The 15440-nt window shown below is 38.8% G+C and overlaps 1 protein-coding gene across 2 annotated transcripts in view; it reads left to right on the top strand.

Moving 5' to 3' along the window:
• The window catches only part of DAW1 (dynein assembly factor with WD repeats 1), a 50130-nt gene extending 34901 nt beyond the window's left edge, over positions 1–15229 (top strand). Inside the window, exons 11-13 of one of the 2 annotated variants that reach the window (XM_058533142.1) lie at positions 9716–9792; positions 12373–12535; positions 14818–15229. In XM_058533142.1, the coding sequence (XP_058389125.1) occupies positions 9716–9792; positions 12373–12535; positions 14818–14852 (275 nt within the window). In that variant the 3' untranslated portion in view covers positions 14853–15229. Of the gene's footprint in view, positions 1–9715; positions 9793–12372; positions 14582–14817 lie in introns of those variants that run through there. The other variant, XM_058533141.1, reaches the window with a different exon arrangement.
• The last annotated feature ends 211 nt before the right edge of the window (positions 15230–15440 follow it).

Raw genomic sequence — 15440 nt, forward strand, 5'->3', positions numbered from 1 at the left:
TATGAAGCTATATTATGTTCACATCATTTTCTTGATAGTCATGTATGATGCTATATACTATGATAGTTTCCTTGATGACCATGTATAATGCTACATCATATATGCATCATATTCTAGACAACCGTGCTACATTATGTGAAACCTCCTGGACAAGTATGTGTGTTGTATACTACTACTACGTCATCTCTTTAACAACTCCATCAGATGCTATAGTATGTGACTAACCTATTTCTGCATCATGTCCATGATTACCGTGTATGATACTACACTACGTCTGTGTCATTTGGAAAACAGGATATGATCATACATTATTTCTGTGTTATTTTCTTGGCTACAGTTTATGATGCTGCAATATGTCTGCCTCATACCTGTGTCAAATCTATGATATCTTCATACGACACAAAATTGTATCTATATCATCACTGTGATGACCATATATGACACTACACTATGTGTCATCTCCTTGATAATGTATGACACCACACTATATCTGCATCATCTCCCCGACAACCAAAAGGATACTACACTATTTCCCGGTCATCTTCTTGACAACCATGTAAGAAGCTATACTATGTCTCATCATGTCTTTGACAATGGATGAAACTACACTATGTTAGCATAATTTTTTTGATAATCATGTATGATGCTATGTTATAGGTAATCTCCCTGACAGCCGTGTATGATGCAGTAAGATGTCTGTGTCATCTGGTCAACCATGTATGATGCTACACTATGTCTGTGACAAGCACATGTGATGCCATACTGTAACTGCATTATCTCTTTGATTGCTACATTAGTTTGTTGGGTGTGTCATAACAAAGTACCACAGACTGGGGGAGCTTAAACAACAGAAATTTATTTGCTCACCATTCTGGCTAGAAGTTCAAGATCAAGTTGTCAGCCGGGTTGATTTCTTCTGAGATCTGTAGCTGGCAGTTTTCTCCCTGTGTCCTCACATAGTCTTCCCTTTGTGTATGTCTGTGTCCTAATCTCCTTTTCTTATCAGGATATTAATCATATTGGGTTAGGGCCCACCCTAATGACCTCATTTTAACTTAATTTCTTCTTTAAAGATCCTATCTCCAAATAAGTGACCTTCTGAGGTACTGGGGGTTAGGATTTCAACGTATGAATTTTGGGGGAACACAACTCAGCCCATAGCACCATGTATGACATATAGCATGTTTGCATTTTCTGCCTGAAGACTCCTCTCCTTGAAAATCACATGATATGATATGTCTGCATCATGTCTTTGATAATCATGTATGATTCTATGCCATGGGTCACCTTCCTGACAATCGCATATCTTGCTACACTATGTCTGTATCATCCTTTAACATGTTACATATGATGCTGTATTGTGACTTCCTCACCTCCTTGATAGCCATGTATGAGTTATGCTATGGGTAAACTCCTTGAGGACAGTGAATGATGCTTCATGATGTCTGCAGCATGTCCTCGACAGAAAAATATGATGCCACACTCTGCATCATTTCTTATTTAAGTATGTATCATGGTATGCTAGTAGTACAGGATGTTTTGGTAAGTACATAATGCTATGCCATTATTCATGTCTTTGCCAACCTTGTAGGGGTGTAAACTATATCTGCATCCTTTCATTGATGGCTATGCATGATGCTATACTATGACTTCATCATTTCCTTGATAATCTCAAATAATACTCTATGTGTCATCTTTTTGATGATGACATATGATGCTCCCCTATGTATGTGTCTTCAAATTAAATATCATGTGGGATGCAATGCTGTGTCTCTATTATCTTCATGATTACCATGAATGATGTTATACTATGTCTCCCTCTTTTTCTTTCTTTCTTTCTTTTTTTTTTTTGGTGAGGAAGGTCAGGCCTGAGCTAACATCCATGCCAATCCTCCTCCTTTTGCTGAGGAAAACCGGCCCTGAGCTAACATCTATTGCCAATCCTCCTCCTTTATTTTTTTCCCCCTTTTTCTCCTCAAAGCCACAGTAGGTAGTTGTATGTTATAGTTGCACATCCTGCTAGTTGCTGTATGTGGGACACCGCCTCAGCATGGCCTGACAAGCAGTGTGTCGGTGCGCGCCCGGGATCCGAACCCTGGGCCGTCAGTAGCGGAGCGTGCGCACTTAACCGCTAAGCTATGGGTCCAGCCCCCCTCTTTTTCTTGACAACCACAAAGTATTCTCTATTATGGGTCAATTTGCTGATGACCACGTTTGATGCTGTAAGATGTCGGCATCATCTCTTTGAACGCCATGTGGGATGCAATACTATGGTTGTGTCTTTCCCTTGATAACCATGTGTGATGCTACGCTATTTCAAGGTTATTTCCTGGACAATAACCTCGGAATATCTACAGTGTTTGTTCTCCTTAGTAACCATATAGAACACTATCCTTTCATTAATTTCCTTAATAACCATGTATGATGGTATATGTAGGGTCATCACCTTGATGACAATGTATGACCATACTCATTGTCTGTGTCATCTCCCTATTACTGTGTAAGATGCTACAATATAGCTGCCTTATTTTCTTGATAACTATATGATGCTACATTGTGTGTACTTCATCTCCTTAATAACTACCTGGATGTTATTGTAAGTCTGTTCAGTTCCATCGAACACCTCATATGATGCAATACTATGCTCCTTCATCTCCTTGGTAACCACATAATTCTAAATTATGTGTCATATCCTTTATAACTAGTTATGATGGTATGTTGTGGATTGTCTCCCGGTGAAACATATCTGATGCTATACTGTATCTGTTTATGTCATCTCCTTGATATCCATATATGATGCTATAGTATACAGCATCTCTTTATTACCTCTTATGATGCTACACTATGTCTGTACCATATGTTTGATAACCATCTCTCATACTATATTATGTCATGTCCTTGATAACCACGTAACAGTGTTACACTGTGTGCCTCATCTCCATAGAGATCACCTATGCTACACTACATCTATGTTATTTTCCTGATGACCACATGTGGCACTGCTTTATGTCTGTCTTGTCTCTCTGATGACTATGCATCGTGATCTTTTGTCTGCCTGATCTTCCTGATTACTATGCATCACGCTACCTTATATCAGATTCACCACCTAGAGAATGACCACTGTTGCTGCAATATGTTGCATCACCTCCTTCAAAGCCATGTTTGATGCTATACCATGTCTGTCTTGACTGTTTGATGACCACTTGATGCTAGAGTATGTTATACCTTTTGTGACAATGTATTACACCACAGCATATCTATGCTATCTCCTGACCATTGAGTAATATGCCTCACCATGTGGTATCATCTCTTTGACTGGGTATGGTTCTTCACTATGTATACATCATCATCTTGCTGACCACATGTGATAGTACTCTATGCCTGCTTAATCTTGTGCTAGTATAAGTATGATGTTACACTATATATGTATCATCCCTTTACAACCATGTGTAATGTTATCTCTTGTCTGTATACTATCTTTAATAATCATGCATGATAACATGCATCATACGCCTGATGACCCCATATGTTACACTGTCTCTCCATCTCCTAAAGCCCCTTTATGGTGTTGCACTATATTTATGTGTGTCACTGATGATCACATGTGATGCTACACTATATATATGTCATTTCTGATGGCCATGAATGCCACAACAATGTCTGAGCCATCATTCTGATGAGATGTATGCTGCTACACTGGTTCTGCGTCATCTCACGGCATGTTTGATTCTACACTATGTCATGTCATCTCTTCAAAATGCACATGATGCCAGAGATGTGTTCTTCCTCTTCCTTTTAACTATGTGTGGTCCTACATAATGCCTCGCTTCTATGGTATCCATGTATGAAGATACACTATTTCTGGGTCATTGCCTGACAACTATGTATGATACTACACAGTGACTGTGTTTTCTCCCTTGATCATGTATGATCTACACTATGTCTGCATCGTATCCTTGAAGGCCTCATAGGATGCTACACTGTCTGTATCATCTCCCTGAAACCCTGCATGCTGCTTCCCTATGTCCCATTATTTAATGATGCAATGCACAAATATCTATTATAGCTCTTTTGTCACTTTGAAGTCTGCATAAGATTCTATACTGTATGTACACTGTCTCCTTGAGAATGATGGATGATGCTGTAGGATATGTCATTCCCATAGTATACACCTATGATACTAAACTCTGTTTGGGCCAACTTCCTAATAACCATGTATGAAGCTATATTATGTTTCATCTCACTACTCTCATTTATTATGACATGGTGTAATTGTCTCTGTCAGCCATCTGTGATGCTACACTCTGTGTCATATCCTTGATAACCACATAGAATGCTGCACTGCATCTACTTCCTCTTCCTGATAACTACATGTAATGTTATACTATCATCTGCTTCGTGTTCTTGAAAACCCTTTATGATATTATGCCATACTTCACGTCGTTGATTTATGATGCTATACTATGTCTGTGTCATCCTCTTGAAAATTACGTATTATGATACATTACTTCCCAGTAATTTATGATATTCCACAATGTCAGTCACATCTTTCTAATGAACACATGTGATGTTTAAATGTCTTTGCTATCTCCTCGACAATCATGTATGATACAACAGTATGTCTTCATTATCTCACCGATGACCATATATGACACTATACTATATACTATATCTCTCTATATATACTATATAGATATATAGATATCTATATACTATATCTGTGTCATCACCCTGAAAGCTGAATCTGATGTTGCACTATGTCTACTCATCTCTTTGACAACAATGTATGATTGTATACGCTGTCTGCATCATTTTCTTGACAAGAACAAATGAAGTTATACTATGTCTACACCATGTTTTAGTAATTATGAATGATGCTATACTATGGGTAATCTCAGTGATGGCAATATATGATGCTGCAAGATGTCTGTCATCACCTTGACAACCATATATGATGCAACAATATATGTGCAAAACCTAGTTGACAAGCACCTGTGATGCTATATGATGACTGCATCATCTCTTTAATAACTATGTGTGATATTTAAACTGAGGTTTTTCTCTTTGGTTATGAATATCTATGTGCATGTCCTCTTCTTGAAAACTAAATGTGATGCTATACCACGTCTATGTCATCTCCTTGAGAACCAAGTGGAGTGTTACACTATCTTGTGTTGTCTCTTAGACAACTATCTGTGATGACATAGTCTGTGTCATATCCAGGAGCTATGTATGATCCTACAATAGATCTGTGTCATCTGTTGATGACTATGTATGTTGCTACATTGTGTATGCGCCATCTCCCTGTAGTCCACATATGACTCTACACTGTCTCCATTATCTGCTTGATAGCATATGATGCTCTGCTATATCTTTTCATCTCCTTGACAACCACACATCATGCTATAGAATGCTACAGTGGCTGCATTATCCCCTTGATGTCCTCACACAATGCACACTATGTTAACATCAACATTCTGACTACCATGTATGATTCTATACTACATCTGGATCGTCTTATTGATGATCATGTATGATGCTACACTATGTATCATTTTCTTGCTTGTAGACTATGTCCATGTCATCTCCTTATCAACAATGTGTGACACTATGCTATGTCTAGGTCATCCCTGATGACCACATTTGACCCTAAACTATATCTGCACCATCTCCCTCATGACCAAGCATGACACCAACCCATGTCTACATCATCTCCATGATGACCACATATGGCATTGTATTATATCTGTGTCACTCCCGTGAATGCATATCATGCTACACTATGACGTTGTCATTGCCCTGACAACATGCACAAGCCTACGCTATGTGTAAGTCATCTCCCTGATAATCACATATGATGCTAGATATGTCTGTCTAATTCCCTTAATGACCATATGTGACTGTACATCATGTCTGCTTAAATTCCTTAGCAGACATTTAAGAAATTCTGGCAAAACTATAATGCTTTTTCCAGGCATGACTTGTTCTTTGTTTGCTTATATTTGCTTCTTGTGACTAACATACTTTTAAGTAGTCACATATCCTTTGTGCTATAATCAGTCGTAGAATTTTGCTGGTGATTCATTTTAATTACACAGTCTTTGTTTCATTGTTGTCTCCCTTTTCAAAATTACATCTACTTGCTTGTTCTCTTACTCACTAGGACTTTTCAGAGGTGATCCTTTGATCACACATACAAGTTCTTTTTATATCCTGGAATATAAACTACCTGAATCTGGAGACTTTTATTTTTTAAAGTGACTACTTACTTTTTCATCCTTCTCACAGATCTTGGCTTTTAAAAATCATGCCTGAACTGTAATTAATCTGCCCTTTTCATTTTAAATGTCATTCTCATTTATACAAAAAAATCCATTCACCAAATATATACGGAGTACCTACTTTGTGCCAGGAATTGTTTTAGAAACATGGGATATACTAGTGAGCAGAAGAGACAGGAATCCCTTCCCTAGTGGAGCTATATTGTGGAGGGGGAGATGATGAACAATACCATGCGTGTGTTTTATATAGAATGTTATATTATATAGAATGTTATATTATATAGGATGCTAGATTATACAGAACATTAGGAGCTGGTCAGTGCTATGGGGTTCGGGGGGGCAAGCTGGGTCAGTGGAGCAGGATGCAGAGGGATGGATGAGAATAAAATACAAGTTCAATTCTTCTAGCTTCGTTTTCTCCATCATCTGCTATTTCTCCTAGCACTGATTCTATTCTTTCCTTTTTCCGTAAGACATTACTTCCAGAAAACCTTTTTTTCTTTTGGTGTGTTTTGTAAACCTCTTCTCGTTTTATGCCTTAGAAGAAGTCTTGGTGTTTAGACCAATCTTTTTTATTTATCTCTAGTCTTTGCTCCTCATTCCCTTCTTAAAATTGGATCTCATTCAACAGAGCGAGCTACATCTATTTCTTTTTATCACCATTTTCTTCCTTGTTGGAATTACCCTCAAGGCTGAATTTTTTTTTTTTGGTGTCTTATTCCTATTTCTATCTTTTAAAAAAATTACAGTTTCGGGCTATATTATTTCTGTGTTTTCTGAAGTTTAAAAATGCTTTTGTAAAATTTAGAGTATGACTCTATGCAGGATATATCCTTTTGTTTTATTAAGAAACTCTTAAAACAAATTGGTCATTTTAAGGCTTTTGAAATCTCCAACTAAGTAGCAGTTTGATATTTTTAATCATATTAATTCTAAAATAACAATTTTGTCTACTTCCTCCCGAAGTTGACATTGTCAGAAAGGTAAGTAAAAAATTTGTTGAAAGCAGGAGGCATCACAATTCCTGACTTCAAAACATACTACAAAGCAATAGTAATCAAAACAGCATGGTACTGGTACAAAAACAGACACACAGATCAATGGAACAGAATTGAAAGCCCAGAAATAAAACCACACATATACGGACAGCTAATTTTCGACAAAGGTGCTAAGAACATGCAATGGAGAAAGGAAAGTCTCTTCAATAAATGGTGTTGGGAAAACTGGACAGCCACATGCAAAAGAATGAAAGTGGACCATGTGCTATCGCCATTCACAAAAATTAACTCAAAATGCATCAAAGACCTGAAGGTGAGACCTGAAACTATAAAACTCATAGAAGAAAATATAGGCAACACACTATTTGACATTGGTTTTAAAGGAATCTTTTCGGATGACATGCCTACCCAGACTAGGGAAACTAAAGAAAAATAAACAAGTGGGACTTTATCAGATTAAAGAGCTTTTATAAGACAAATGAAACCAGAATCAAGATGAACAAACAACCAACCAGCTGGGAGAGAATATTTGCAAAACATACATCTGACAAGGGGTTGATATCCATAATATATAAAGAACTCACACAATTGAACAACAAAAAAACAAACAACCCGATCAAAAAATGGGCAGAGGAAATGAACAGACACTTCTCCAAGGAAGATATACAGATGGCCAATAGGCGCATGAAAAGATGCTCAACATCACTAATCATCAGGGAAATGCAAATCAAAACAACACTAAGATACCACCTCACGCCTGTTAGAATGGCTTTAATCACCAAGACAAAAAACAACAAATGTTGGAGAGGATGTGGAGAAACAGGAACCCTCATACACAGCTGGTGGGAATGCAAATTGGTGCAGCCTCTATGGAAAACGGTATGGAGATTCCTCAAAGAATTAAAAATAGAGATGCCCTATGATCCAGTCATCCCACTACTGGGAATCTATCCAACGCACCTGAAATCAACAATCCAAAGAGGCTTATGCACCCCTATGTTCATTGCAGCATTATTCACCATAGCCAAGAAGTGGAAGCAACCTAAGTGTCCCTCGACTGACGATTGGATTAAGAAAATGTGGTATATATATACAATGGACTACTACTCAGCCATAAAAAAAAGACAAAATCGTCCCATTTGCAACAACATGGATGGGCCTGGAGCGTATTATGTTAAGTGAAATAAGCCAGAAAGAGAAAGACAAACACTGTATGATCTCACTCATATGTGGAATATAAACCAACACATGGACAGAGAAAACTGGACTGTGGTTACCAGGGCAGTGGGGGTGGGGGGTGGGCACAAGGGGTGAAGGGAGTCATATATGTGGTGATGGACAAACAAAAATGTACAACCCAAAATTTCACAATGTTAGAAACCATTAAAACATCAATAAAAAAAAATTTGTTGAGATATTTTGCTTTGCTCTGAGTGAAAATTAAGTAACCAAAATTCCCTATTGTTGCTAAATTCCCTATGTGATGCTGTAATTTGCAATAAGAAAACTGTGTGTGGTGATGGATTGTAATTAGTATTTGGGTGGTGAACATGAAAACATGATGTAATCCATGCAGAAATAGAAGTATGATGATGTACACCTGAAATTTATACAATTGTATAAACCAATGTTACGGCAATAAACAACAACAACAAAACAAACAAAACAAACACAACAAAAGCATCCTTCACCTGGCCAGATAAATTGTAACGTTTTTCTGACAATTTCACTACTGCTGTTTTTCTCTTTCTCTGCTTATTTAACTCCTCAATTCTAAAGAAATGTATATGTTTCTTCTTCCATTCATCCGTCTATCCATCCATCCATCCATCCATCCATCCATCCATCCATCCATCCATCCTTCCATCCATCCATCCATTATTCATTTATTGAGTGTCTACTATGAGGCTGGCGCCTCTGGGCACTGGGGTACAACAGAGAACAAACCATTCTATTGGCTCTTTCTGTTGAAAAGGGTTTCTAGTGCCTATTCTTTGTTCATTGAGCAGTAGCCGCTGTTCCCTCTTAGACAGGCTTCTCGCACCTTCTGTAACGTTAAACTCATATTTGTTGTCTGATGATGATTTTGCTGCTTATTTCATCGCCAGCCTCTCAAGACTTGTTTTGATTGCCTTTTTTCCCTTTAAAATCCTTTTTCTTTCTGGATTCCTGGCCCCCCTCCCCTTTCCCACCTTGGCACCCATTATCTCTTCTAATAATCTTGGGGCTAGAGAGATACTCCTTTTCACTGTCTTCTCCCACGGTGAGACCGGCTTGCATTTAGAGTATTAAGTGGCTGGCTCTCACCGCAGGCAAGAAGACAAACTTAGCACAGAGCTTGTGTGTCAGAGGAATAGATATTTAGATAATTCAAGGCATATGGTTCAAAGTTCTGTATTTCAGATGAATTTATATCTATCTTCACTCATCTCAAAGGAACAGCGAGAGTTTTCAGTGCAGCCACAAGAAAATGCATTACCAAATTGGAAGGCCATGAAGGCGAAATTTCAAAGGTGAGTTGCTTTCTCATTTGGAGCAGTTTACTTACTTTCAAAAATAGACCACGTGCTTAGTATAACTAGGTCTATTGGCACTGAGGGTACTAAGGTTTGTCCAATGATCTCATTCCTTCTAGAAATCAGTTACCCAAAGACTTTATTTTTAAGTGTGTCCTCAAACTCAGCATAATAAATGATTTCTCAAACCTTTCAAAAAGTATAAAACAGTATTCTCAGCCATCAGCAAGAGATTTTGTTAGCTGAAAATACTTATTAAAACTACTTAAGAAGCTCATGGAGTGCTTTTCTTGGTTCTAGTAAACACATACGTTTATATTATGCAAAAAACCTGCTGGGCAGCCAGTATCAAGTGTTCTGTAAATTAGATCAATTGAGGAAGTATTTCTTAGAAATATTTAACACTTAATAAAGTTTAAAATGACCTATTTTGAAACTCCAAAGCCATAGCTTAGGATTTTGTAGTAGCTCCTCCCAAAAGCTTAATCACAGAGCAAGGCTGTCCAATCAGTGATCTGAGGTTGAAATGTATCCTTGGAAAATTTTAGAGAAGGGTGGGGCTTGGTGACTCTCACCTCCCTGCTCAACCCAGTACCTTGGTCTCATACCTGAGATCAGGTTTGCTCGTTCCTTGTAAAATATAGGCTTGATGGTTTCAGGGCTCTGAAGGCTCCCCCTGGACCCAGGAACTGCCCCCTGCTACACTCTCTTCTCTCCTGCATCTGCGCCTGCTGCTGGTGGCTGGCTGGCCCATCAGGGCTGGTCTCCGAGGCAGTGCAGAGCACATCTTCTTTATAGGCTGGGAGGCCTCAGGGACTGGCAGGAAGGGGGGGTGGCGAAGTGTGGACATGGGAAACAGGCTGAGAAGAGAGCCTGGGCCATGTTTCTGAGTGTCTGGCCTGGTAGCTATTGACACAGCTGGTGTGCTCCATTTAACAAGTTCACATCTATTTGTGTGTGTGTGACTATAAAGAGTACCCAAAGTCTGTATTATTGCATTTTATACTTGTTAGGTGATATATTGCTTATTGAATTGCCGTCTAGTAGTGGCATTTCTAGGGGGTGCAAAGCTAAGGTATTCATTCATTCATTCATTCATTTAGCAAATGCTTTTTGAGTGCTTCCACTGTGCTAGGCACTGGTGACCCAGTGATGAAAAAACAGACATGGCCCTGCCCTCATCAAACATTCAGGTATAGAGGAGGTGGCAGAGACTGAAGGAGGATCTGTATGCTTTTTTTTTTTCTCTAGATTAAATTGAATAATTTAATCATTGTTCATTGTCATTCATTTTCGAGCACTCTCACCTTTTTCTCCTCTACTCAGCATTGAATTATTATGCACTGGGGAGGAAGTTCAAAATTTATTCCTTCTCTCAACAAATATTTATTTTTTATTTTTTATTTTTTATTTTTATTTTTTTATTGATGTTTTAATGGTTTCTAACATTGTGAAATTTTGGGTTGTACATTTTTGTTTGTCCATCACCACATATATGACTCCCTTCACCCCTTGTGCCCACCCCCCACCCCCCACCCCCACTGCCCTGGTAACCACAGTCCAGTTTTCTCTGTCCATGTGTTGGTTTATATTCCACATATGAGTGAGATCATACAGTGTTTGTCTTTCTCTTTCTGGCTTATTTCACTTAACATAATACGCTCCAGGCCCATCCATGTTGTTGCAAATGGGACGATTTTGTCTTTTTTTATGGCTGAGTAGTAGTCCATTGTATATATATACCACATTTTCTTAATCCAATCGTCAGTCGAGGGACACTTAGGTTGCTTCCACTTCTTGGCTATGGTGAATAATGCTGCAATGAACATAGGGGTGCATAAGCCTCTTTGGATTGTTGATTTCAGGTGCGTTGGATAGATTCCCAGTAGTGGGATGACTGGATCATAGGGCATCTCTATTTTTAATTCTTTGAGGAATCTCCATACCGTTTTCCATAGAGGCTGCACCAATTTGCATTCCCACCAGCTGTGTATGAGGGTTCCTGTTTCTCCACATCCTCTCCAACATTTGTTGTTTTTTGTCTTGGTGATTATAGCCATTCTAACAGGTGTGAGGTGGTATCTTAGTGTTGTTTTGATTTGCATTTCCCTGATGATTAGTGATGTTGAGCATCTTTTCATGTGCCTATTGGCCATCTGTATAGGATCTGTATGCTTTTGATTATAGAAAATTGGGTTGCAGAGATGGCATCGGGTTTGGGTATGAGGGAGCCTGACATGTTCTCATCCACACCAGGGCCCAGCCTCTTTGTTTGCAAGGAGAACGGCATTATGAGTCTTGGAAAGAAGCCAAGTGGGGAATACTGAAATTATAAGGGTGCTTTGGTCTTTATCCTCAGAGTTGTGAGGGGGGAGGCAAAGTTTTCTGTCTAGATTTTGATTTTCGTGTACTAATCTCTGCAATATTTTTCCCATCACAGAGGAAATGTTCTGTGTAAGAATAAATACCAGGCTGGGAAGGTGACAAGTACTTTAGTAATGTCCCTTTTTTGCTGATTAAAAATATATTGGGAATCATTACGCAAACCTGTGATCATTTTTTCTTTCTCTTTTTTAGATTTCTTTCAACCCCCAGGGGAACCGTCTTCTAACTGGCAGCTCTGACAAAACAGCGAGAATCTGGGATGCTCAGACTGGTCAATGCCTCCAGGTTCTCGAGGGGCACACTGATGAAATCTTTACATGTACTTTCAACTATAAAGGCGACATAGTCATTACAGGTAGGGGAGAAATAAACACCATAGACTCAGTTTTCCTGTTAAATTGGCTATTAGAGTTTCTAAGGGGAATACCAAAAGGAGGTCACACCCATCTCCCACCCCTCGTCCAGGGTCCCTGCTCATCTTGGTGTGTTCTGTATCCATTATTTAATTTTAGTTGCATTGTTGAACCACAGGAGTGAGCTCTGCCACTGACTGTAAGGCCTTGTGAATTTGGAATTTTTGTTGCTCTAGACAAAATGAGAATTCGGTAGCCTGCCTTACTGGTTACTACATTTCCCCAGGCATCATCTGCCAAATGGTTAATATTCAGCTGATGTCAGTAAGCGTTAGTAACTAAAACAAGTCAGGACCCGAGTTCTCCACCGTTGGATTTATGGCCCATTAGAGGTTTGTTCTTTGAGCTAAGTTGTTTTCTCCTTGGATGTCCCCTGCTAACACATTAATATTTGGGGAAAAGCACGCATGTTGAGCGTTTTTCAACCATGAATAAGCTATTGTGAATTAATCATGTAAGCAACATTTTATAAGAACTGGATTGACAATAGGTTCATTTAGATTGTGGAAAGGGGTGAAATGACAAGAGTATGGGGTAATGTTAGTGTGGTACCTCCGGAGGAGGCCTTGGCAGGAGTGGGGTGGTAACAACAGTGAGGGGTAGGGATGTCCTAGGAGGGCACAAAAGCCCAAACCTGCTGAACTCTCAGTGATTCTCATTGTGTTGAGTAAATTTAAAAATCGCTTATCCAGTCTAATAAGTTATGTCACATACTCGAGGTTGGCTTTATATGTTGGCTGATTAGATAGCTTCTTAGTCATATAACTTCAGGGGTGCTGAGAATAATCTCCCCTTTTGCCCTAAAATACCTCCCCTTTCTAGCTAATTATGGATAATTTCTAAAATTTCAGATTACTTTCTTTGGGTTTACAATTTGCAAGTGTTACTAAATGTAGATACTCCTAAAACAATACCATAAAAAGCCATGTATTTTATTGTCAACACAATGTCAGACCTTTTCCCATGATGAAGAAAGAGGTGGGAGGCTGTGACAGAGGGCACAGGATGCTCCTGTAGGGAGCTGCTGCCATGTAAGGAAGAAGGAAGCCCGGGCTGAGTTGTCAGAGGACCAACCTTTCCTAGTCCACGTGTCTCATGTTAGCCAGCTCTCGATACCTCTACTCTCAACCACAGAAGACTCTGGAGAGCTTAGGGAGGGAATATTAATTGTCTGTGCCTTGTTTTAGTGCTGGCATTTAAATTCCTGAGCTCTTTCAAGATATTATTGATTTATTTGGTGTATCCCAAAGCAACAAGGTGCTAAATACTGGCCCACTGGATGACAGAGCTTATTAGAATGGGGGTCAGACTTCTGTCTTGCCAGCAGCAAAGCCGTGACTTTGAATTGATCTGCCCCTTTTTTCTTGGCAGACCCCAGTGTGACGAACTGCATGCATTTTTTAGGGGACTACCTGAGGTTGAATTTAGAATCACAAACTGGAAGAAAACTGGCCAGTGTGGTCATTACATTTTTAAAAACATGAAGTGCCTTTTGGTGAAACACACAGTTTTTATAGGCTTTCCCGGTCCACACAGCCCCCTCACTTCTTATGTTGATGTTACGAGTCTGGCCCCTGAAGTTTAGAGAACCAGCAGGGCCCAGTACTTGTCTATACCAGGGCTGTCATTTCCAAAGAGGGAATGTGAATGATGTCCCTTGGGGAGGAGTATATCAAAGCAATTTGGAAGAGTGTCTGTCATAGTAGTGGGGATGGTGGGAGGATGCAAATTTCATATTTTCACGGATGATGAGAAAGATCTATTGACATTTTGAAATGTTCCAAAATGGAATGTGCTGCTTCCTTATAAGGCTCATAAGCTAATCATCCAAACCTGGAGATGTTCAGATCCACTGTATTTCCATTTGGTGGCGATGTTTGAGGGGAGGGCAGAGAGAATAAGCAGAGGGGAATGGCTGAAGTGGTCCTCTCCAGTTCTAAGACGCCATGAATATTTCTGGTGTGAGTAGGACATGAACTTGCTCGATATAGGACTGACAGGAATCATGAAAAAAAAAAAAAAAAAAAAGAAAGAAAGAAAAAGGAAAAGATTCTTACTCCAAAAATGCCTGAGCTTGACTACCCGGGACTCTGAAGCTGGGCACTGAGAATCTAGCACATTTAGCACGTTGATAATTGACAATGACTCAGAAAATGTCAACTTGTAAAAGGAGAGTTAAGTGAATAAAATAAACAAAAAATAACTGTGAAATTTGTTTTGTTAGGCAGCAAGGATAATACCTGTAGGATATGGCGTTGACTGAAGAAAGCTAGTCAGTGAGCAAACTTGCCAGCAGCAGTGATTAAGATCTGGAGCTTCACAAATACCAAGCAAGCTATTTTGATATTTCATGTGTTTTCTCTTTTCCCTCAAATCAACCATATGTACACTGTTCTTAACTTCACAGATATGACCATTAAACTTGATGAAGTTATATCATTTCTTGATATTATTTGATGGAGATGATGGGAAACAGCATAATGTTTGGCAAATACCACTGGTTATTTCAGTTTTGTTTTATTTTTTAAGAGCATCATGATACTGATAAATGAAACCAGAGGAATTTAACAATGTGTCTCCTGGATTCTACTTTGAAGGTTATTATTATAATTCGTGTTGAATAAAGTTTTGGAGAAAATTCATTGTGAATTATACATCTCTATTTATGATGTATGTTTTTAGGAATTTAATCAGAAGTTTTATTATTTAGTTATTTTACTTTTTGCAGCTAAGAATGAGAAAGGTAATTTTGGAATAGGAGCTTAATCTTTCTTCTCTCGTATTCAAGAACGTATTCGCCCCCGCCCCCGCCAAAAAACGTTGAGAATTTACACTGAATAAAATTAG

This window comes from Diceros bicornis, chromosome 37, assembly GCF_020826845.1.
Source record: "Diceros bicornis minor isolate mBicDic1 chromosome 37, mDicBic1.mat.cur, whole genome shotgun sequence".
Lineage (NCBI taxonomy): Eukaryota > Metazoa > Chordata > Mammalia > Perissodactyla > Rhinocerotidae > Diceros > Diceros bicornis.